This window comes from Acanthopagrus latus, chromosome 8 (assembly GCF_904848185.1).
Source record: "Acanthopagrus latus isolate v.2019 chromosome 8, fAcaLat1.1, whole genome shotgun sequence".
NCBI classification, from domain to species: Eukaryota; Metazoa; Chordata; class Actinopteri; order Spariformes; family Sparidae; genus Acanthopagrus; species Acanthopagrus latus.
The window spans coordinates 5,558,953-5,581,923 of record NC_051046.1 but is presented as its reverse complement, the minus strand read 5'-3'; the positions used below and the strand labels follow the sequence as shown (position 1 = coordinate 5,581,923).

Sequence of the window (22,971 nt, the reverse complement as noted above, 5' to 3'; positions counted from 1 at the left end):
GTGTTTTTGTCCCATTCACAGCTTAACTAGTCTCAGCTTTGACTCATGAACGGGAAAAAAACGTGTCTTCCAGACGGACTGCCTTCTTGGCTTTCCTCTCCCCTCCTCCTCATCAGTTGCTCCTTTCATCTTTCAATCCTCCATTTGGTCTGCATCAGTGCAGGGAGAGATCACAGCACAGACAGAGAAGGGCACTAGATAAGAGGCTATGACAGACGGGTAGTGCAGTAAAAGACTGGTTATTTTATAGTTTCGTGGGACCGCCTACTCTTCCGTCTGCAAGGTTTCTTTTTTGTTTTTTTACAGGCCAGCAGGGAACTTGGGGTCCGGTTTTGTTCAGACTTTCAGCTGGCACAGCTGCAGTAAGTGGGACTAACTTGGCAAAGACTGACATGGAAGCGGATACACAAACATCTGCAGCAGAACTGCATAGATTTGACAAGAGCATGAGCTGTCAGACAAACAAATTGAATAGTCAGATGTATGGAGCACATTGTGCTGCTTGTTGCATGCAATAACTCTCCAGTGACAATACAGAGCATGATGGGTGGACCGAGGGTAGACAGAGGGGTCAGTCTGCAGCCCTCTACATTTTAACACAGCCTGTCGCCGCAGCTACAAAGACACCTCGGTTTCTTTTGTCAGCACAGCTGGATTAGAGGTTTGACCCTCTATCCTTTAACAAGGCCCCAAATCCTCCCACTTTTCTTCTTACTGAGTTTGTTCGGCACTATTATGCAACAGTACGCATAGCATACTTAACACTACTTTACCAACTTGACAGTACAATTTACTCAAAGACTGACACACTGATGCACACAATGTACAAGTTGTGAGCAAAAGAGAGAAAAGAGACAGTGGTCGATCAATTTCAGTTTATCATGATGAGTGCAGAATGTACCGTTTTCCTGACAGAAATCTACTTCATAAATTCAGCACTTTTTAACAAAATGACATCAGATAAAAAAAAAAAAACACTTTTACCCTCCCTTGTTGGTGGTTTGAACAAAGTTTACGGCCATGAAAAGAATGAATTTTATTGTTTAGTTTTGCTTTATTAGTCAAAAATGTGAGTCACATGAATCACACATGTCAGTATGGAACCAGCCTGTGCGGCCTTATAAATAGAACTTCAAACAGGATGGCATACCAATTTGTTTCCTATTGATATAAAATTGTTCTTGTTGAAGAAATTTAGCAAATTGAGAGTTTTTAGGGAATGTCAGCAGTGTGTTGACAATAAAATGACAGCTTTGAAGGGAGAGCTCACAATCAGCTTCAACAATTAATTGATGAGATGTCAACTTTCAAAGTAGCCGCCAATTATTTTGAGACTCTATTAAATCAGTCTGTGTAGTTTTGTAAGGAGACAGAAAAATCAAAATTCTCTGATTCCAGCTTCTTACATGTGAATATTTACTGGTTTTTTTTATTCCTCTACGACGGTAAACTTGAATGTCTTTGGCTTGTGGAATAAACAAGACATCTGAGGATGTCATCTTGGGCCTTGGTACACACTCATCGACACTTTTACAAAATGTGCCCAGAAATCCTTTGTACCTTCCAGTTAAGCTCTGTTAAACAAATCCTTGTAATATGATCTGTGTGTCACTTGCACTCTGTTATATTTATATTCTTTTTTGTCAGTGATGATGTGAAGCACTTTGTTGTTAAATGTCTGTCTTTGACTGTAATTGTTATAATGTTGTGGTTGTCTGTGTTTTACAAAAGAATTTCGGAAAGGATAATAAACGAAAACTTTACTAAAATAAGCGAGGTGAAGACAACCATGGAAATCGTGCGCATCAATTTAGAAATGATGATGGAGCCACAGAGTTCAAAGAGATTTGTCAAGTCCACTTTTCTGTTTTCATTTAATGGATCTTAATGGGGCGAGGTTTTGACCTGCGTGTGTAGCTGACAGTTTAAGTGACCTGGAGTGATAAGATACAGCAGGTGGCCTTTAAAAACAGCCACACAGCACAGGGAAAACGAAAGAAGAGACAGAGACATGAGGAGGAGAGGAAATGTGCCCCGAGGGCAGAAAAAAAGAAGAGAGAGTGAACTCTTATATGATGAATGGCGTACGCTGGGTTACACTAACACAGCCTCAGCACTATGCTGTCAGATTACAAAAACAGTGACATCATACACAGCCTGTTTGATGTAGACCCGTCTGTAAACACATAAATTAGATATTTAAGAAGGCACATATCAGGATTATGTCTTATCTGTATTATCTTTTACAAACTCTGGTCCAAGATACATCACACCAATCATGATTAAGACATAATATGTCATTTGATTACAGCCATATCTGGTCACCGTGATTTATCTCCTTGTGTAAATGCCATCACTGATATAGTTGCTTGAGCTTATGTTCCCCCAAGAGTGTCTTTATGTTCTTTCATGGATTCATCAGATTTTAGAGCTGACCTACGAGTCGCCCACCCTCCGTTTCAAGAGAATATGAGAATATACAAGCGACGAGACGCTGCCACTGTGGTGTATCACTGCATGTGTGTGAAAAGCTCGACCTGCAACATGAGGTTTAAAGAATAAGTCACTGTGTGTTTGTTTTGGCAGTGCATTCATATCATTTTACAGACCCAATCAAAGCAAAAGCTAAAAAGAAAGGGAAAATAAAGAGAGCTTTTTATTGGACTAGGCTCCCAGACATTGCCAAGGGAATAGAGGCCTTTGTGCTGCGTTCTGTTCTCTTTTTATAATCTTTTTTCGTTTGGCATTTTGGTGTCTATCTGCAAGGAAACACACTGCAATTTCAAATAGTGCTTTTGTTTACGTACAGTGTGTATAGCACAACAACTTAACAAGATAAAGCCGCTGGAAATCTGCAAAAACAGTTTATGTACACTGTGAACTGATATGAATAACTGCTGGAGATGTGTGTTGTGGTGCAAAATCAAAACCGAACCGTGGCCAAAACTTGTTCCATGATCTTAAAAAGAGACAGAAAGGAATGCTGCTCTCAGGCTCAGCGAGCGGGTCATTTGAGGACACGAACATGCATGTGTGTTTGAGTGTGTGAGAGAGGAGAGGCGGGAGGATGTGTGGTGACTACCTCCATCAATTGAAAACACACACAGAGCCAAATGGCCAATAAAACAATACAAACAAGCAGAACAAAAAAACCCTCATACAAAGCAGATGCATTAACACATAAATGTGCGTGCACACAGACAGCCAGAAGCGCCTAGAACCTATGAATGAAATGAATGATTTGGCTTTTGGTAAGTCTATAAAACAGAGAATTGAGCAGCCAAAAGTTTATGTGTTAATGGGTGGCCTTTAACTCCTTATTGCCAAAATACTGATATCTTAAATAGGAAAGGCGATAACTGCCTGAAAGTGCAGCTTCAAATCAAAGGAAGTCCAGTAATTCCATAGAAAGTAATATTGTAATGACATTACTATTCAGTGCACTGGAACAAGTTAGACATTATGATGCTGAGTGAACAAATACGGTTGTTACTTCCATTACCTTCTTAAGCCTCTTAAGTCCATCATTGGCACGATGTCTATGGAAAAATCTCCGTCTTACTCTGCCTTCAGTTCACGCCAGAAATTCTGAATTATGAGCAGAGTGCGTATGACTGAGCCAACAAAGTGGCAAATCTGATTTTAAGGCTGTAGACTATTTTTGTCTATTTTTACTACAACCCCAGGACTGCGTAGGTGTTATTCAAGGTAGTGGTGAGTTGATGAAACATGGCTCAATAGGATCTGGTTTGGGTAAAAGTTCCATGAGTTTTGAAGTTAACAGGTGCCAAAACACAGCACAGTGGTTTATAATACTGTGAGGGAGACATCTGCCAGTTGGGAAAGATATCATGGCGATAATCATCTCACACTCTGTTGAAACACTTGCAGAGTAAACAGTAGAATGACGCCATTCATCTTACAAAGTAATATACAAGAATGCGCACTTGTATTTGACTGGCCAACACCATGACATGGCTGCTGGCGATGCTGCATCATGTTACAATATGTGGCATGGTATACAATAAAATGAAATGAAATGAATCAATGAGGGGAGGGGAGTGTATTTTTCACACTAATATTTTGTCTGTTTGAACACGGCCTTAGCCCTAAAACATTTTGGAGATCTTGTTAGCGTCATGTCAAGGCACTCTGGATTGAGCCATAGAAGAAGTTGTGAATCTGTGTGTATGCCAAGTTGTAGAATAACCTGTTTGGAAGAAAAAAACATTTTGGGCCAAAGTCAACAATAGAAAACAAACTTTTTAAGTTTTGATCTGTTTTTGGTTGTTTTTTTTTAAATCAAATTTGACTAATTATTCAATGCATGCAGGGTTTTATTTTGTCTCTGTGACCACTTAAAGTGAAGTTCTGGCTCTTTCCTGATTAATTTAGATAGGGACTGGGTCTTCATGTCCCAGAACAGCTGTGGGGTCCTTTGCCAAGATGGCTTCTGACTGACTCTAAATGACTTTGATCCTGTTAAAGCATCCACAATTGTTTTCAGGCATGATGCAAAAGTAACGTAATGAATAGTGTAGCTACTTTTCTTAGGGGGCCATGTGGAATTGATTGCTTTAAAAAGTCTACTTGTTTTACTAATGACCCCTACAGCTGAAAAGCCTAGTGTTTATTCAGATTTCAGAAAAAAAGATTTTCTGTTGGCCGTTACGTCAAAGCACCTGTCCCAACAGAATAACACAAAACAGTTTAACCACCAGACGGTCAGCGTGAGAGACAACTTCCTTCCCTAAAGCCTTACTTCTAGACAAGCACAATGAAATCATGAATGTGAAATTATGTGTTGGTCTTCAGGCGTCCACATGTGGTCTGCAATGGTCATACACCGGCCGGCCCAGCTTTGATCGTGACTTACTTGGATCTCAGAGGAAAGAACAGAGAAACAGGAAGGGCCCTTGGTCCAAAACATCCATGCAGAGATGGAGGAGGGGTGAGGGATGAAGAAAGACATAGATGCTGGGCAGACCACAGAAACATCTAAATGTGGTGTATATGTATGTACCTTTTAAAAATGTCTTTGTTGCAGCCAATTGCATCGTAGGTTGTGTCAATTTGCTAATAAGAGCCGTTCATTATGGTTTTCCAGATGCACTTAGTTCAGATGAGAACAGAAAAGCAGACTAACTGTATCAACTTAGTAAAAGCGTGTCACCAGGTCCTTCAATTACACATACAGCACATAGAAATAACAGCATGTTTTTAAAAAAAAAAACTTTCCTGTGGAGTTTAAGAGCCCTAGTAGATCTCTGGAGCTGTTTTTAGAGTTTTAAGAGTTTGTTTGCCAGGTGACTGTGGCCTATTATAAATACTGCATCGGTCAGACTTGTAAAATATTCAGCCAAATGTTCTTAACACACACACACATCAGGGTCACCACACTCACAACAACAATACAACACCTGTGTCATCACCTGACACACAAGTCACCAGGGTGCACTCCTCCCTCAATGACAAAAGTGCAAACATTCAACATCTGCCAGGTGCAGTCACATAGAAAAACAAACATTGAAAAGATGGCTAAAATGGTAAGACTTGTTGTGCAATCACTGTGCAAATAGATCCTGTTAAAAATTCAGCTGCACATTTTTTGAAGAACCACCACTTTAGGCTGTAATGCGTAAGGAGAGGCAGGGAAAGTATCACAGCATTTTTTGTGATACATTTGTAAGTGGCTGCAATTTCCTGTCTGCTACATTCTGGTTTTTTGTAAAATCTTATTCTAATTGGACTAGTCAGTCATGGTTTTGGGGGAGAGTTTTAGTAGGGACAAGGTGATTTGCAGAATCAGAAGAACAAAGAGCCCGCTGAGCCAGCCCTTAAGGTGTGGGGCCATAAGACATCCAAATCATTTGTGAAAGATCAGATGATGAGGACTGTACAAAGCTCACCACCATCATTTTTTATCAGAAAGCACACACATCCACCATTAGTAATCCTGCCTTTGTTCAGAAGGACTTTCACTTCAAGCACCAAAGCAAGAAGCAATGGGAGTAACATGTTTATCTTTTACAGCATCAATTAATTAGTGTTTCATAATTTGTATGTAATTTTCTGCAGATGTGGTCTTACCTGTCCATCCTGACCAACATGCACTTGGTGGATCTGGAGATTTCCCTGAAATAGAGAGGTGACATGTTATGTCAAAGGCCTGATGCCATTAAGTGCACATCGTAGTTTAAATTTAGCTGTTTCAATGAGCAAACATAAAGCCATAACAAAATGCATTGCTCTGCTGCTTGCCTTTACCTGTTACCTGGACTAAAGATTTTTAAATCCTGTACAAGGTGATTCAAGCAATAATATAGTGTTAAAATGAACATGTGTGATCAATGTGCAGCATGACAGCTTCAATATGTCAGAAGTACCAGAACTGTTTTTGCAGGATTTTGAGCTGCAGGGTTTGGTCGGTTTCACATAATGACACAAGAGAGAGAAGAGAACACAATGTCTTTGAGTATATGTCAACTATCCTGTCATTTCTGGCCACAACGACGCTCCTGTAAACAAAAACAGATGCCCATTCGCACGAGCCCAAGCCCACTGCTGTCTCATCAAGATGCAATGACCATCGTAAAGTTTCTGAACACCCGCAGTGATGTTAACAAGACCACATGAGAGAGGACATCATATGAGCCATATTTAGCTTTATGCCCAATGTCTTCGGCTGTTTTCTCTTGCTAATTGTATTTCATGTATATATCAAGTGATGTCTGTGCTGCCATATGGTCAGAGACCAGTGTAATCTCTCAAACAGCTCATTTCCTTTTCAAGCACGCTAAAACCGATGTCTTTGATGAAAGCGGCCCGTTCCTAATGAAAACATACTCTGTGAGTGGCAGTTGGGAGAAGTGGGATTTTGTTGCTAAGCTTTGAACTCCAAAAACAAACAATATCATGGAATAGGAAGGAGAGACGAGAAGAAAATCTGGGCTCAGCCACAAAGAGCAGGAAAGGCTTTAGAGGTTTTCTGCCTGAAATTGACTCTGTCGCTCTCACTCAATCGTGCATTTCTTCCTCTGACTGTTCTTTAGCAACACCGAATAGGAAATGAGAAAAACACTTGGTCAAGGTGTAAATTGTTTTTGCATAAATGTGATGCGTGTGTGGCACGTGTCATATACGGAATGTTATAATATGTGTGTGGGTGTACACAGACTGGCGCCTTGAAATAAATCACTCTCCCACATCCCTCAAAAAGCCCAAACAATAATGCTGATACTGAAATTCCTCATCAGCAGACGGTGTGGTTTGGAGTTAGATTTTGATTTCAACTGGCCAGGCCGGCAGTAAGTGTGCATGCAGAGCGCATGTTTGGTGGGGGACATGAGACATCTGGGTATTGTGTGGAAACAAAAGTCATAACCCCACATGTAAGCAGGCGGATATATCAACATTAAAATGTTATTTAAGGAACATCTGTTCTCACTAAAATTCACTAATGACTTAAATGTTGTTGAAATAGCCAGTCGGGTGCATTACGCTTCACTGGGATGGCTGTTTGCGTGGGCAAACAGAAACAGATAGGGTTCAAGGGGCACATAAATATTTCCTTTTTACCATATTTACTTGACAAATAAAAAATAGTTTGCTCTGTTAAATGGCTCTTCCTCTTCTTTCTCTGAGAAGTAGACAAGCTTTCAGTCTCCAAAATGTGAGTTGTGCAACCACAGACTTGACCAATCACTAGCAAATGGGTGTAGCTAACAATTAGAATAATTCTTTCACACAGCCGCACTTTCTGGACGAACATGAGCTTTCAACATGACAGAGAGACTCCTTTAAAAGATACTGTGTTGCACTGGACAGCACTTTTAGTTAATGACCTAAATTATGTATCAAAAAAACTTCTTGTTGGCAATTAGTTCTATTTTTCTCTGAATAAGTTCAACCAAGAGTTGATCACAATAATCATGCTTAAAATTCCCAAGGGCCATTAAGGGTGCATTTGCAGAATCTGCATGTTCACACAAATATAATGAATTATTTCAAATACCCACTCAGATAATGCAAGTCATTAGCTAACCATAAGTCGACCAAATTACAAACCAGACTTCCAACACAACATACTGACATTCCCACACTAAAGCAGACTACATTATTTTTCTTCCAAACAAACCGCTTCTTTCTCAAGCATGAGTTCACTGTAACAGTTATATTCTGTTTGGAAACAAATTTTCCTGACTGACGTGTTTGCTAAGAAATTCAATATACCAGATGAATGACTCAAGAAAAGAAGTGGGTTATTGTTTCTTTTTTCTTGGTCTCATTCCTACACACACAGAAACACACGCACACAGACACACAAGCACACGCACATAGACACTTGCCTCACTGTCCTGTGTGATCTGCACCTCCTCTCCTTGTGGCACCTGGGCAATGTGCAACTGACCCTGTGGGATCTGAGAGACACAGAGGAAGGATGTGAGACAGAAGAAGTCGAAACAGTTACACAAATGTGATCAATAAATCGAGAAATTTGCATGTTTTCCTTTAATCCTAAAAAACATTTTCAACTCCAGAGAAATCTGCATATAATTATTGTTCGATTATGAAACGTGGTTAACGGATAACTTTACAAATTTTCAGGTCAGTCTTAAAACAAATCTCTGGTGGCCATATGTAAACCAAAACAGCTTTGCTTGCTGTAATCACTCCTGTTCATACTGGGCATTAAGAAATCCCCATCTGATGTGCTTCTAATATAAGTGACAGGAAAAAAAATGTTGACATTTCCTCCTTGTGTTTCCCTGCTGAGCAACAGCACAAGGATGCAACAGAAAGAGGAATTTTGTACTTTAAATATTGTCATTTCTATACACTATTAATCTATGTGTATGCAGAATCTGCAGGAATGATTCTGAACTTAAATCTTCACCTAAAATGTACAGACTGTCATTCAAAATAATCAACTATGCAGCCCCAGTGTGAAACTGATATTAGTGACAAATTACCAGATGACGGGTGCAGCCCTGAATCACAGCCAGTAAGTATGCTTGATTTCCTCCTCTATATTAGCAGCACTCATAAATTTCAGGCTCAGCTGCACCCTGTAATACTGTGCAGAGTGTCGCGAGGGTAATATAACTGCACAGTGAGCTCCTGACAATCATTCTCTCCCACCATCTCCCTAACTTCTCTTCCTGTCTGTCCACCCTCTATCTTTCATGCCTGTTCCTTCCTTTCTCAGGCGAGTCACCTATCATCAGTACCTCCAAACCCATGCATCACGTAGCAGCCTACTTACAGCAGAAATACTCAGCGCTGTAAATTACGAGGTAGCTTTGTAGCACTGTCATTACATACAGCGGATGTGCCAAAGAGTAGAGGTGGAGCCTCACAGCAGAATGAAAATAACCTCTGTCCTGTTCACGTAGTATAATCAGAGAAAAAGAAAGAAAATCCTATTTATTTCCTGACATGGTATCAAATTGATCAGTACAAAACCGAGACCCTCATCACACCTCAGTGTTTAATTCCTCACTTGTCCCTTAGAAGGGAATTTATGACTATTATCCTTCATTTTCTGTCATATATCGTTGTTGAGCTCAGGTTTCAGGCTGCTTTGAATATGAACTGTTTTTAATTTGTTTTCTTTTCTACTTATCTTCTTATTGGTCATCTGCGGCAGGCGCAGCACGCCCACATATTATGGGGACGTGTAGCCGCTCCGTCTGTCTAATGGTACAGAGTTGATTTCCAGCTGCTCTGACCAGGACTCTGGATCATACTTTATGGAGAAAATACTTTCTGATTTTCCCTCTTTTGTCTTCCAGTTGCTCTGCATGAACTCTCTGTGATTTATGGAGTTTCCTGATGGATAGCTTTACCTGTCCCTCAACTACATCTTAACTGCTGCTAAGTGTAATGATAGCCCCCGTTTGCCAGTGAGCGGTCCTATTAGCTGAATCTCCTTGCTTTATCCTGCTATCCCCAAGCTTGAAAACCACCTCCTCTGAGAAGACTAAAGCTCCAGTGGTAGAGATGTAAACACCTTTCCAAGAGTCTGCTAGCTGATAGGAACACTAATTATAGCTGCTAAATTAATTTACTAGCTGGGCGGCTAACAGAGCTAACTAGCTAAGCAACAAGTAAAGCTGTCAATCCGTCGGGAAACTCTGGAAATCAGAGCTATTTTCCTCACAAAACATGATTCCCTTTTACTAGAGTCATTGAATGAAGTTATGTAGTTGTGTCCGGCATAGTAGTTAGTCAGGCCTCATTAATGTCAGTGCACCATTATCACTATGCCGGAAGAACAGCAATGCTGTGCTCACTGTTCGCAAGCACTGGGTGATTCCCCTCAGCAGCCATTTGGATGGTTCAATCTTAAAAGATTGGACTGAAGGAGGTCTGGAGCTAAAGTAGATTGTTTTGGGACTAGATGATGAAGTGAGGGCTGCATAAAGGGCCCGGACAAGATAAAACATGATTTTTTTTTTCAACTGTATCATGCAAGAATATAGAGCAGGAAATGAGTATAATAGATTAGACATCATGAGTGATTTCAGAGAGCAGAACTTCCTCTGTGTCAGCCCACCCGTAACGCTATAGTGGGCCTGACTTTGACCTTCAGCCATACCAGCTGTACAAGGTCATCGACTCCTTGAACATGGGAAACTCCTCCATTGTCATAAGCTGAACTATAAGTCTGTAGATTACCATATGTGTTACTGTGGTGGGTGGCGTGATCTATCCCCCTGCACTACAAATCCTGCTCTGTGGGCCCCTTATATGACAGCAGCATTGTATCTTAGCCACAGACTGTCGGAGAATAGTTTGTTGTGTGTTTACCTACCAAAAAAACTGATTCAGAGATAGATTGAGGGATACAGTGTCTGACACTCACCACCTGGACTTGTCCATCTTCGCCAATACGGTGAAACTGGACCTGCTGATTGGCCAGTGTATAGTGCAAGGTCTGCTGGGTGGCAGTCTCTATGTGGGCTGCTTCTTCTGCCATGCCTGCCTCTGGTTAGGAGAACAAGCAGCATGGTTATTATTTTGCTCATGTGTACAGTGGAAGCAGGTCAGGAATACAGTGAGGAAAAGGATCCCTGCATGCATAAAAAAAAAAAAAAAAATCAAAAACGAGGTCACAGACACACAAACTGACACACACCCAGACATGGTGATGCAAGGGGCCTTAACAGCCTCTTGTTAAAAAAAAAAATCTGGCTGACACCCAGGCCATCTGCTGGATGATAGCGTGTTTATACTTTATCAAACGCCTAAATACACAACAAGGACTCTCCAACTAGCCATCCAAACACACTCATGTTCTAGCAGCCAAACACAAACTCCAGGCCTCAGTCTAAACACGGGCTATCAGACCAGCAGTCTGAAAACCCTGCATGGACCCTTCTCGCATCACCCACCAAAGCTCCAAACCAACCCAACGACGTCAATACACCATGTCAGCCATCAAAGACAGCATAGGACTACAAGTATACATCATGGTATATAAATCACACCTTTGGATTTGAGGTCATTCACTGTAACATAACTTGCAAGACATGCCTTTTTGATCAAGGAAAAAAAAGGAATGTAGCTTTAAATGATATGAACTGTAGCGTACATGTCACATACACCTCAGTTGTTCTGTTTTGCATTACTTGGCCTTGAAGAGTAAGGCTGTCTCTTATCTTTCGTAATTACTGCTATGTATCGTTTCATGTAAATAATCCTAAGTGCTTTTGTTTGGCAGAGAAGGAAGTGAGAACCAGGTGGCTTATGACGTGTTTCAGTTTTGGTCTGATCTCTACTTTCTGGTTCACTGATAAATAGCAGTTTAAAACAGCAGAAGAATTGGCCATTTCCTGTCCATTTTACGCGTGACCAGATAAAGGAAGAAATTAATTTGTATGTTTGACTTTGCATGTTTGTGCATGGCCCATCTGAACTAGCATGTGTGTTGTAGACTCTGGGGTGTGTGTGGCCTGCAAGGGCAGGGCCCACCCCTCATGTTTGCTCACAGGATATTTGGGTTTCCCCTGTAGTCTCACATCTTCCTGGTCAGAGGTGAGAGGTGATGGCTCACAGGGAAGGAAGGACAGCAGGCATTGTGTGCAGATTACAACCATCTGCAGCAATACACGCTGTATCTGCTTGCGAGTTTCCGGTCCTAAAATAGCTTTCATTTAGCTGAAGATATAGGAGCGGCCTGAGTTCAATGTGTGTGACTGTGTCTGTTTGACAATTTGCATGCAGTCATTTTCCTGCATAAAATTGAATTGAATAAGTAGTGAAAGAGAAACTTTGAATTTTAAATGTGTGTTTAAGTAGCCAAGCTATAAGAAAGACCTAGACTTGGCGAGCATCTAGTCATGCCAAACTTTTAACTTGATAACTTTTTAAGTAACTTCCTTGATCGATAGTCGGCTGCCTTAATAAATCAATGTCAATTATTCATTAATAATATATGAAATATGACATTTTTCCTGTTTTAACCACTGACACGATCCACGAACAAAATTCAGCCAATACTGAGGCAACTAAATGGCTAAAAGGTAACAATATCAGTTTTAATTGGATATATTTGATGTATTTTTGCTTGCCTCCAATTGTTGACCAAGACATTTTTATAACAATTAATCATTAACATCCCTAAATTTTACATCGATATGAAGCCTCTAGGTCATCATCATCATCATCATGGTATTATAATAATAGTAATAATAATAATAACCAACGATAATAATAATAATCATTATCCTTAACCGTATATAAATAATGAAAACCGATGACAATATCAATAATCATTATTATTGGTAGCTATCCATAGTAAACTTTGTCACAATCACAAGAAAGCTTTGGCTATCAAGATGATAAAGTTCAGGGGCTCACATCCGTTCCTTTCAAATTGGTTGAAGCCCATCCAAAGTTGAAAGAAGAATTAAATTTTTTGTAGCTGACGGCAAAAAGTCCCATAACTACAGGCCAACTAATGTAGCACGCTGCTGTGCTGAAACCAATACAAACTGAAAAACAATGGTGGCGTCATTGGCCCGTTGGCAAAAGAAACAGCAGAAGACATCTTTTGATTTTCACAAGTTTGTTTGATTAGAAAACAGAAACATAGCAACGTTATCAGCTGATAAAAACTCATGTGAGTGGAGCCAGGTAGGCATTCATCTCTCAGACCAAAAAGAGATAATTGTTAATGTTCTCACTCCCACAGCATTTCACAAGGAGGGTGTCAGGCGGTTCAAATGTACTTTGATTTCTTAAATATAAATATTTACAAGAATAAAAGACATTAATGGGAATTATATGTGTGATCTAAGTCCACATGTCACTCCAGTCTAATACTCTGCTGACACATCTGTAGGATCGTTTGCCATATCATTTTGCTTAGAATTTTATATGTGTTGATTTGCCATACTACCGGGCTAATGCGGACTTTACAGTTCATTTTTTCCAGATATATTTGGATAATGAGAAATACATAGTAAACCTGACGGGAAGTTTGTCTTGGATGTGTGAACTATTCATAATTTCTGACACTGTTGCTGTGTCTCTCTCTCACTGTCTCTCTATCTGGCTGTCAGATAACATAAAGGTTGCATTAACACTGTGGTGGAAATTTCTGTCAATAAAAGAGTAAAGTCAGATCTGTCTTTTCGGTAAGTTTAATCCAACCATCTGCAGATGGACTCACCACACAGTCAAATTCATGAGCTGAGTGAATGAGCCCCGAGTAAAGGAGTGTTCACAATTTTATACACAGATATCTACAAGGTCAGGGGAAGAGACAAGCACTCTCGGTGCCAGCAGTGATTAAGCTACACACACGTACATACGACTATCCCATTCAGACAGGCTTCTCATCGACACAAGACGTAAAGTTAAAACTTCATGACGCATGACCTGGGACTCTGTGCAAAGCATAAAATTATCAGACATAAAACATAAGACAAGAAGACGACTTTCTATCTGAGTTTTGGCTGGTTCGTGACACTGTTACAATCATATAGGGCAGAGGTTAGGTGTTCATGCATTTGCATAGTTCAAAATTCATCAACCCATAATGAAAAGGAATTTTTCCATCACAACACAAAGTCTGACTCTTTGAGCATACACAGTAATTCTAAGCAGATCTGTATTTTACCTCCTCCTGAATTGCGAGGGGTGCGTTTGGAGAAGCTCTTGACAGCCAGACTCTGACCACGCTGCTTGCGTCTCCAGGCGGTGCGACACTTGGAGTCGATGCTTTGCTTGATGCGGTACCAGTCCGACTCAGAGATGCCAAATTTGTGGAACAAGTGGCCTGTGGAGGACACAGAGAGTTCAAAGGTCATATATACAGTATAAATAATCAGTTATTGGTTTCCTAGTCATGAATGTGGGAATAAACCTTTCAGGGCAAGTGAAAAGTCCAACAGTAACATTTAATATATCAATAATTAAATATGTAATTTATATGTCTTTAATCATTCATCGTGAACAAGCCTGCAAGAAGTGATCCACTGATCTGAAAGTATATCTCAAGCTGAAAACGTCAACTGCACATTTTATAGGTGAAATATTGCACAGTTAAATTTGAAAGTTGTGTCTTTGCATACAAATATGAATGTAGCAGGTTTGCTGGTACAGTAAATCCCAAACTCTTGACAATGTAAGCATATACTCCTATAGTCCCATAGTACAGTCTTTGCAATAATACTTAAAGGATCCAAAAGTTGGAGGACATTCAGTGCCAACTGTCATAGCAGACTACTGCACTAGAATGACACAGGGTGGGCATAATCTAGCAGCTATGGGGCAAGCTGTTTGTAGTAGGGACACCTCACATGCAATTGATGAAGTTAATGACACAACTGTCCTGATTCTGTTCACTTCTGCTCCACACCCATTAACAAGCAGTGTTTACACAGGACTCTCAATCGAGATACATGCAGGTGAGACTGGATGCAGCTGTCCTTAATGGCTGTGAACCTCAGTGAACTGTTTAAAGCCTGTGAGCCACTTGACAGCCCTAAAAAAATTAACAACAGCCGGAGGGGAAAAAAAGGAGTCAGAAGGGGGGCGCTGATGGGTATCTGGGCAGAGTGACGGATGGCAGTGGATGGAAGCTCTTTTACACCTGATGGGTCCTGTACAGGCAGGCAGGCCAGTTGCTCCTTCATTCCTTTTCCTTTTTTAAAAAAAAAAAGGCAGGCAGAATGAGTCACCCAAAAATCACTGGCCCTGCTCCAGCCTCTGCATACCTCTATGTCAGGCCAAATCTGTGTGTAACTACACACACCCACACTGCTGAGAGGAAATATAGGTAACCAAGTATACAAACCCTTATGTGGGCCATAGGGTATATTTACTAAACCCTCCTGCAGGGGGCACAAACCTCACACTGCAGGAAAGGCTATACTACGTACCAGACAGATCTCGACTATACACTGCAATATGAGCCACAAAAACATAGTTTATAGTCACAGGACTTTCACAAATATCCGTCTGTCTACCATCATAATTTCAACTCTGCTTCATCAGAAATCAAAGAGTTGACTGAATTGAGGGTGACTCCATTAGGAGCATTCTACCAGACATGTGCTTGTCATTTAGAGTCTGGTATGTTATAAAATGTGTTGCACATTTATTCGTGTGCACTGATGAATGCATGTTGTTGTAACCCGTCTTGGGAATACAGACTGCAGTCTATTTCTGTGTTCAATCCGGTGCCGCTTTGTAATGGGAACGGGTATGAAATGTGGGAAGGTCTCAGAGAGTTCATTCATTGCTGTAAGGGGGCAAGGATTTCAACTCCGTCTGAGTGCATTTTATGTGTATAATTTAAACTATACAGAAATCATGTAATAACCATGAGATAAACAGCGGTTGCTAAACACTGCCTTGGCAGCTACAAGTGGGTCATTTTGCCAATTAAGTTATCACCAACTGGCAAGTTCAAACAGCTCAAGAGCACTCGACAAGATTCACTTCCAAGGCTCAATGACGTCTGTCAGTGCCAGCAGCTGGTGCACAAAAAGAAACTCCTTTTTGTAAACTAGATGTAATTCAATAATCTTTAGCATAGAGATGCAGCGATCTACTTTTTTATAGTCTTGATCCGACACTTTATTTTTTGCCAAACACAGTACTTACAATTCGTAAAAAAAAATTAGACTGCAGAATCTGTATGGGAACGTGGATTAGTGACGTCCAATGAGTGAATTATGTCAGGATGGGCAGCTGATACTAATACTGGATCAGCTCCATCCCAACTCTAGTTTTCCACCAGGTTAGTCACGCATAGTCAGACCTCCACAGTGCTGTTCCAGTGCAGGAGTAAGGTCAGCCTGCAGCCATTCTCTATCTGCTGTAGGGGAAAAAAACACTCCACTGCAAAATATTGTGGCTGGGGACTTGTTTTCCACATGAGGGAAGCAAGCCAATAAAATGGCTGAACTGACTTGGTGTTTGGTGGTGTTTTTTTCAGTAGAGATGGTATTTTAAAAATGCTGACACAGAAATATCAGAAAGCAGGACAATGATGAGTGAAATAGTCAGCCGATGACACGCTTATACCCACAGTCTACATCCGGTCAATCAGACTACCACCAGGCCTACTTCTGCTTTGTCCAAATAGTATCAAAAGCAAGAGAAAATTGCAACACTTGTCAAGGCAGGAGTACTCACAACGAATGCCATATATCATGAGCGGGTCCAGCTGCTTCTTGCAGTGTTTGCCCTGACCAGAGAGGTTCGACATGGCCTGTATCTCCCGATGAAACAGGTAGTCCAACAGCGTCAGTGCCATTTTCTCTGCTGTGCGGCAGTTTGTGGTGATATGGAGCATATCAGCTGGAGAAACTGGGCATCGAACTCGCATCTCTGGGTTGTTTTCATCTCCCAACCAGGTGCCTGTTGGGTAATCATCTGGAGGAAACAGGAGAAGGAACAGTTATTCAAGCTCATCTACACAGCTATACTGTATTGATTCAAAGGCTGAATGCACAGCCACTCAGATACTTCATGTAATACAATAGTGCACCCTTGTGGCAGTAAGGGGGGAATAGCTGAATTATGTGCAAAACTGTGATGTTATTATTAAAAGGTATTTCAAAAAAGCAGAATATGTGGTTTGGCTGTTTGCTCAAGGCGTATGTTAGCTGTTAAGTCCACCACACATACAAACAATCATGAAACACACATGGTACCATCTAGCTAATGCTGACTAATACAGTTTTATCATGGTAACCCGCAGATGCAAATAAATGAGTAATAGTTTGCCTTTGAAGATACCCCAGAACTTCCTCAGTCAACTGAAAATAACCAAACTAATAATCGTAACAAATGTAACAACAATATGGACTTCATTTAGGTCCGCACAATTAGAAATAAACTATTCTCTCTCAGGCTCAGCCAGAACCAAAGCTACTGAAAACAGGAATGACCGCAAGGAGCATTTATCGATGCTGCCCGAGTCAAAAACCACAGCGACATGAGCACGACACATCAGCACAGTTTGCTTTCCATTCAATCTGGAGACCATCTGACGGAGTCACGTTAGCCATGTTCAAGTTAAGTCCAACCACAAAATCAATCAAAATTGATTACTTTAAGGCAGCTATGATAGAGAACGCACAGCGGGTCGTCAGCTGATTGAAGTGCTCTTAGGTAAGACTCCAAATTGCTCCCCGTCACATGCTCACTGCCATCATGAGTATGTGTATGAGAGGCTAATTTTTTTTATATTCTTACCATTTGGTCTAAACACAACTCAAGGAAATTACCCAAGTAATCCATTGCAACACTGCAGAGTTGACTCAAATTGTTTCACTGTATTCAGTTTTGTTTTAAGTGAAATGAGAAGCTTGAGCCTCGTGCTGGGAAGTCATATTGACAGCCGAAGTCGAGTGAAGGTAGATTTATTGTTAGAGGTTTATAGCTTTTATTTCCTTTGCCTCACAGGAGAAATTTGGCCCAAAGGTAGCCAATATCTTATAGACTACCACAGAACAAGAGAAATTGTGTACATACTGTTTGTGTGTTCATGTGTCTGTGTCAGTAGTGTGGAGTCATACCTTCTGAGTTAAGTGTGATGAGAGTGACATTTTGGCCATTTTGTGCACTGCTGGAATGGCCACCATTAGAAACAGAGTCACTGGCCTCTGAGCCGCTCTCTCGTTCCTCCTGACTCTCCTCAGGGCCCGGCACCTTTACAAGGATTGTGTTCTGCCGCCTCCTGGTCACCGTGCTGAAAAAATAAATACATTTTTTTTTAAAACGCTAATTTGTAATCACTAGGTCTAACATACACAGAGGTCATGGCAGTGGCCACCATGTTTGAAAAGTTCACATTCTCTACATTTTTAGATCTTCGGGACTGAAAACTGAGGCAGGGTACATCTGATTAATGTTTTCCAGTAGCAAACCTAATTTTGTCAATGTGAACCACTCACTTGCTGAGCAGGTTCTCCAGAGGAGTGTCTTCTTGGCCAGAACCCTTTGGGGTTTCACTGCTCACTATCACATTTGTTTGTGGAACAACACTGATGGAGAAGATCAAAACACATTTGTTAACTGGCACGTAGATGTAAACTTCACGATAAAACAGTTTAAGTAATGTGATTCTGCTAACTCCTGTAAGCAGTGCAGTTCAGTAAAATCGGGACAAGGACAATTTCTTAAGAATGCACTTCTAAGCCTGGATAGAGAACATGTTCAATTTGTGCTTGTTCAGCCTTACCATCGCACTTTGTTCCAAGTCTGAGTGGCCCCCTGAGGAGACCCTGCAACCATAGGAACCTGGATAGGGCTCTTTGCACATGGCACCATGCTGTCCAGTTTGCGTCCAAGGGCTTTGCATGTAGCATCCAGAGCCTGTAACTTTGATTCAATCCCCTCCAGTCGTTGGGTAATCGATGCAGTGAATGAAACCAACAGGTTCTGAAAGCACAAAGAGCAGGATGTAGTGAGTGTAATTTATCTGCATTTGACATTTGAAATTAACGAAAGCTGTCTACTTATTCTTAATACTAAATGTAAAAATAAATGAAATTTGGACAGCATCCATAATAAAGAGCCAGTACCTTTATAAAAGATATATCTTGGTTATTGTTGTTATTTTCCTGACTGGTGCTTAATTTCCTCTTTTTCTTCTGAGGTCTTTCTTCATCATCTTCATGATTGTCCAGCATGTCTGGCATGAATAAAACATAAAGACATCTTTAACAACATGACAGCCATCTTGAGCCATCATCCATTTTTATGTTGTTTCACAGGATTCTTACCTGTACGGTCTTCTTGGTGAAAGTCCTCCACTGTTATCTGTACTATATCATCCAACCCTGGTTCAGACATTGTTTGCTGAAGTAAGATAAAAGGAAAACATTGTTAAATTTGCAAGACAGGAAAGTATGTTTTTACTGACACTCTACAATAAAACAGACCGTCTTCCTGCCTCTGCCTTAATGAAGATTATGCACTTTGGCTATTCTAACAAATCAGGTCATCTTAAACTGCACTTACTACGTTGCACTATGTTAATGAGTGAGTGAAAATACACACTATCTAGTAGTTTCACTGATTATATCACAAAGTGGTCTAACAGCTTAACTTGTACATACCATTCAAACTTTGATGGCATGTACACATGGTTGCAAAAAACACTAACCAGCTGATCTGAGACATAAAACCCAAGAAATAAAATTTACACAGAACACTCTGACAACATGATATCAAACACTTATTTGGTTTAATACTCTGTTGCTTTTCTGACCCATGCTGAGATCCTCTTTGTCTTAACCTGACTGCAAGGACAACGCTCTCAATATCATATCAATACTGGTTAGAGAGAGCTGTAATGTAATTAAAATGTTTGTATTTATATTACAATCATGTAACTGCTATTGTGTGAGCTAATATAACTGTATGGGATTATATTTCTCCAGGATTTAAGGCTATTGATTCTGGTGAATGTGAGGGGAGTCACCTTATAGTGGAAATAAAAGTTTTTGGGATAAACTGTTGGTGGGTGGGGGGAGCTGTTGATGACTTCTGAGTCAAACAGGAATGCATTGATTGTGTATTTGTGCAGCATGAAGGTATGGGCAGGGGGCATGTAGCCTCAGAGGAGAGCCATACAGAAGCAGAGTGACAGTAACAGTGGGAAGACAGATTCAGAGACATGATGTGCCAGCCTTCTCCTTGGTCAATTCCTGTAGTTAGGTCTAACTTATATTAATAATTAATTTTCTGCCCGGCATATTTACATATGGGCAATGTCGTGATGGTAATGAAAAGCAAGACATTATCTGTAGGCTTGAATCTGCAAGATCCCTCAAGGCTAGTTATTTGTGTTAGCATTAGTAGCATCTGGTAGCGTTGGGGAAACGGAGTAGCAAATCCCCTGCTTCCTCAGATAGCTAACGTAACCCGTTCAGCTAACGTACTAAGATCAATAAAATGTCACAAGAAGCTAGTGGTCTTGCTAGCCTGGCTAACTTCGTCTAGGTGGAGGTACTCCACAGTTTAGCAATCTGTTACAGTAACGGTAAGCTGACTGGGCGGGGGACCCTCAGTTATGTGAAAATACTTAATAACGATATTATAAAAATGGGAAAGCGGTCTAACTCGATGTGTTAGCTGGCTGAGGATTCGTGTGAATTCCATGAATGTGTCCTATATTGCGGTATTACGACTGCATTTCAGCAATGTGTCGCTTTCGCGCTAGCTAAATAGCCTGGACCGAATCCAGCTAACGTTAGCTGCGGCTACAAAATCGGATTTGCAAGCTTGCGTGCTAACGTTAAAGCCAAGCAGCGCAAATGAGCCACTGTCTAAGCTAGCGTGGCGGTTAGCATGCTAGTTGGGCCTGAAGGCCGCCGAAATGTAAAGCAACGAACGTAAACCGTTGAAAGAAATAACGATTAAATATGAATTTTGCTGCGGCTTCTTCTTCCCAGCGCTGGCACACAACACATGTACCGTGTAAGATTGGGTTATATTACCGTGTGAATGATGAATTCTCGTGTTGTTTGTAGAGATTCCGATAACGGCGTCGTTCCTCGCGAGAGATGAGCCCCTGCCTTCGCGTGTTGCTCTCACGCGGAGTTTGAGGAGGGGAGTCGGAGACGGAGGGAGAGCAGCAGACAAACTCATCAGCATGTTTAACTTTGAATACTTATCAGCTCACCTTCACTTCAGGAAACATTAACATTCAAATTTGTGCGGCTAATTGTGTCATATTGATGAAGTTTTTATTGTTTGTTTTGTTTTTGTTTTGTTTTTTAATGCTTCTGTAGAACTCATGTGAGCGGTAATTTCTGTGTAATCGCTAATTAAACTCATATAAAGTTTCCCTGCTGAGGAGGGAAAACTTACTTTATCGATCAGGGTAATTTAGGAGTAATTTTAAATGTTGAGGTGCACCAGAGTAAATTCACTATTTGTCAACGCCCCCATATATCTGTATTGTCTGTTCATGAATAAGTTTAATTCGCAGTATATTTCAGATTATAGTTTGGTGCTTGTTTTGTAAGGCTGCTGGCAGGGAGATGACAAAACGGAGTTTGGTGCAGAATGAGAAAAGATCGAGCTAGCCAGGAGTCGAACCTAGAATCTTCTGATCCGTAGTCAGACGCGTTATCCATTGCGCCACTAGCCCGAGATACGAAAACGTGCTCCGATTGAAAAATTTAAAGGTGTATATCTTCTGTGGAATGATTTTTTTTCGATTGCGAAATTAAGGACCTTACATGATGGTGATGGCAGTGAATATAAATGTTGAGGATTTTTCATATTGATCTATACTTAAGCTTCAGACATTCCTTTCTTGTATATGAAAAGATTTCGATTTTGTGAAGTAAAGTTGTAATAATTTAACAAGGATGATAATAATAATAACTGACTTGGTGGCTGTGGTTGATAGATGACCTGAGATGAAATGCAAACTGATAAATGGAAAAAAATGCTGAACATGGTCTGTTTACTGAACTATTGTGTGACTGTTGCAGCTTTGCAGAAGGTCGCTTTCCGGACTATAAGTCGCACTTTCTTTCATAGTTTTGCTGGTCCTGCGACTCATAGTCAGGTGCAACTTATAGATCAAAATATATATAATTTAACATGTTTTTTTTTGTTTTTTTTAATGTTAATTCATACTGACTGACATGAACCACAGAGTAAACATTACCGTCTACAGCCGCGAGAGGGCGCTCTAGGCTTGTGAAAGCTATATGCTGCTCCTGTACCACTTAAAAAAATTTAAACATTAACTTAGGGACCAAACACTTTTGTGTGAATCCGCATACTTCGCACAACGATGACGCCATCACGCACCCCTCGACCTCTAACCTTAGACCTCTTAACCTTGCGAAGCAGGCCCGGTTCTAGATTGCCTTGATTTGGGGGGAGGGCAGTAAGAAATGCTGATGGGTCACCAACTGCTACTGTTTTCAGTGCCATAAAGATGATGAAGATGATTTTTATATGCCTGCAGTCTATGATGCCAACCCAGACGTAAGCATCGCAGATTGGCCGTGGTTCCATCGGCAAAGCTCTAATAGGAATTCTATCCAAAACTGTTTGTTTACATCAGCAGCTTATTCTCAACCATCCCTGTTCTTGTTTGTGTCCTTCAGCTGCCTGAAACAGAAAGGCCTTGGAGGACCATAAAGTCAGTGACCCATCCATGGAGGAGGCTGTTGGAAAGACCCCCACCCAACAGATGGTTCAGTCCATCCCCACCTGACCACAACAGCTCCAAGGAGAAATGTTTTTTGACAAGACAAGTCTGCAAAAGCTTGTTGCCAAGCTCTTTGGACTGGGAGGCTTTGCCTTTCTCTGAAAGTCTGACTGAGTTTTTGTGTGAGGAAAACAAAAGATGTAGACAGTGTTTGTGATACAAAGTCACAGCTAAATGTGCAAAATCAGAAAGAAACAGCAGAAAACAACCTGGAAATCAGATCACAAGTCAAGAACTTACCAATTAACTCATCTCCTGTTTGTCAA

General features: G+C 40.8%; 1 protein-coding gene and 1 non-coding gene across 2 annotated transcripts in view; both read right to left on the bottom strand.

Moving 5' to 3' along the window:
* LOC119024780 (BTG3 associated nuclear protein) overlaps nt 1–21,110 on the bottom strand; it is a 35,230-nt gene extending 14,120 nt beyond the window's left edge. The window contains exons 1-11 of the mRNA XM_037107890.1: nt 20,970–21,110; nt 19,251–19,326; nt 19,050–19,159; nt 18,707–18,906; nt 18,420–18,509; nt 18,042–18,214; nt 16,654–16,893; nt 14,129–14,287; nt 10,868–10,989; nt 8,349–8,420; nt 6,091–6,135 (exon numbers count right to left, since the gene is read on the bottom strand). Of these exons, the coding sequence (XP_036963785.1) occupies nt 6,091–6,135; nt 8,349–8,420; nt 10,868–10,989; nt 14,129–14,287; nt 16,654–16,893; nt 18,042–18,214; nt 18,420–18,509; nt 18,707–18,906; nt 19,050–19,159; nt 19,251–19,320 (1,281 nt within the window). The 5' untranslated portion in view covers nt 19,321–19,326; nt 20,970–21,110. The remainder of the gene's footprint in view (nt 1–6,090; nt 6,136–8,348; nt 8,421–10,867; nt 10,990–14,128; nt 14,288–16,653; nt 16,894–18,041; nt 18,215–18,419; nt 18,510–18,706; nt 18,907–19,049; nt 19,160–19,250; nt 19,327–20,969) is intronic.
* A 442-nt stretch (nt 21,111–21,552) lies between these two features.
* On the bottom strand, nt 21,553–21,625 carry trnar-acg. The gene has a single exon. It is a non-coding gene; the product is annotated as a tRNA-Arg (tRNA).
* Between the last annotated feature and the right edge of the window lie 1,346 nt (nt 21,626–22,971).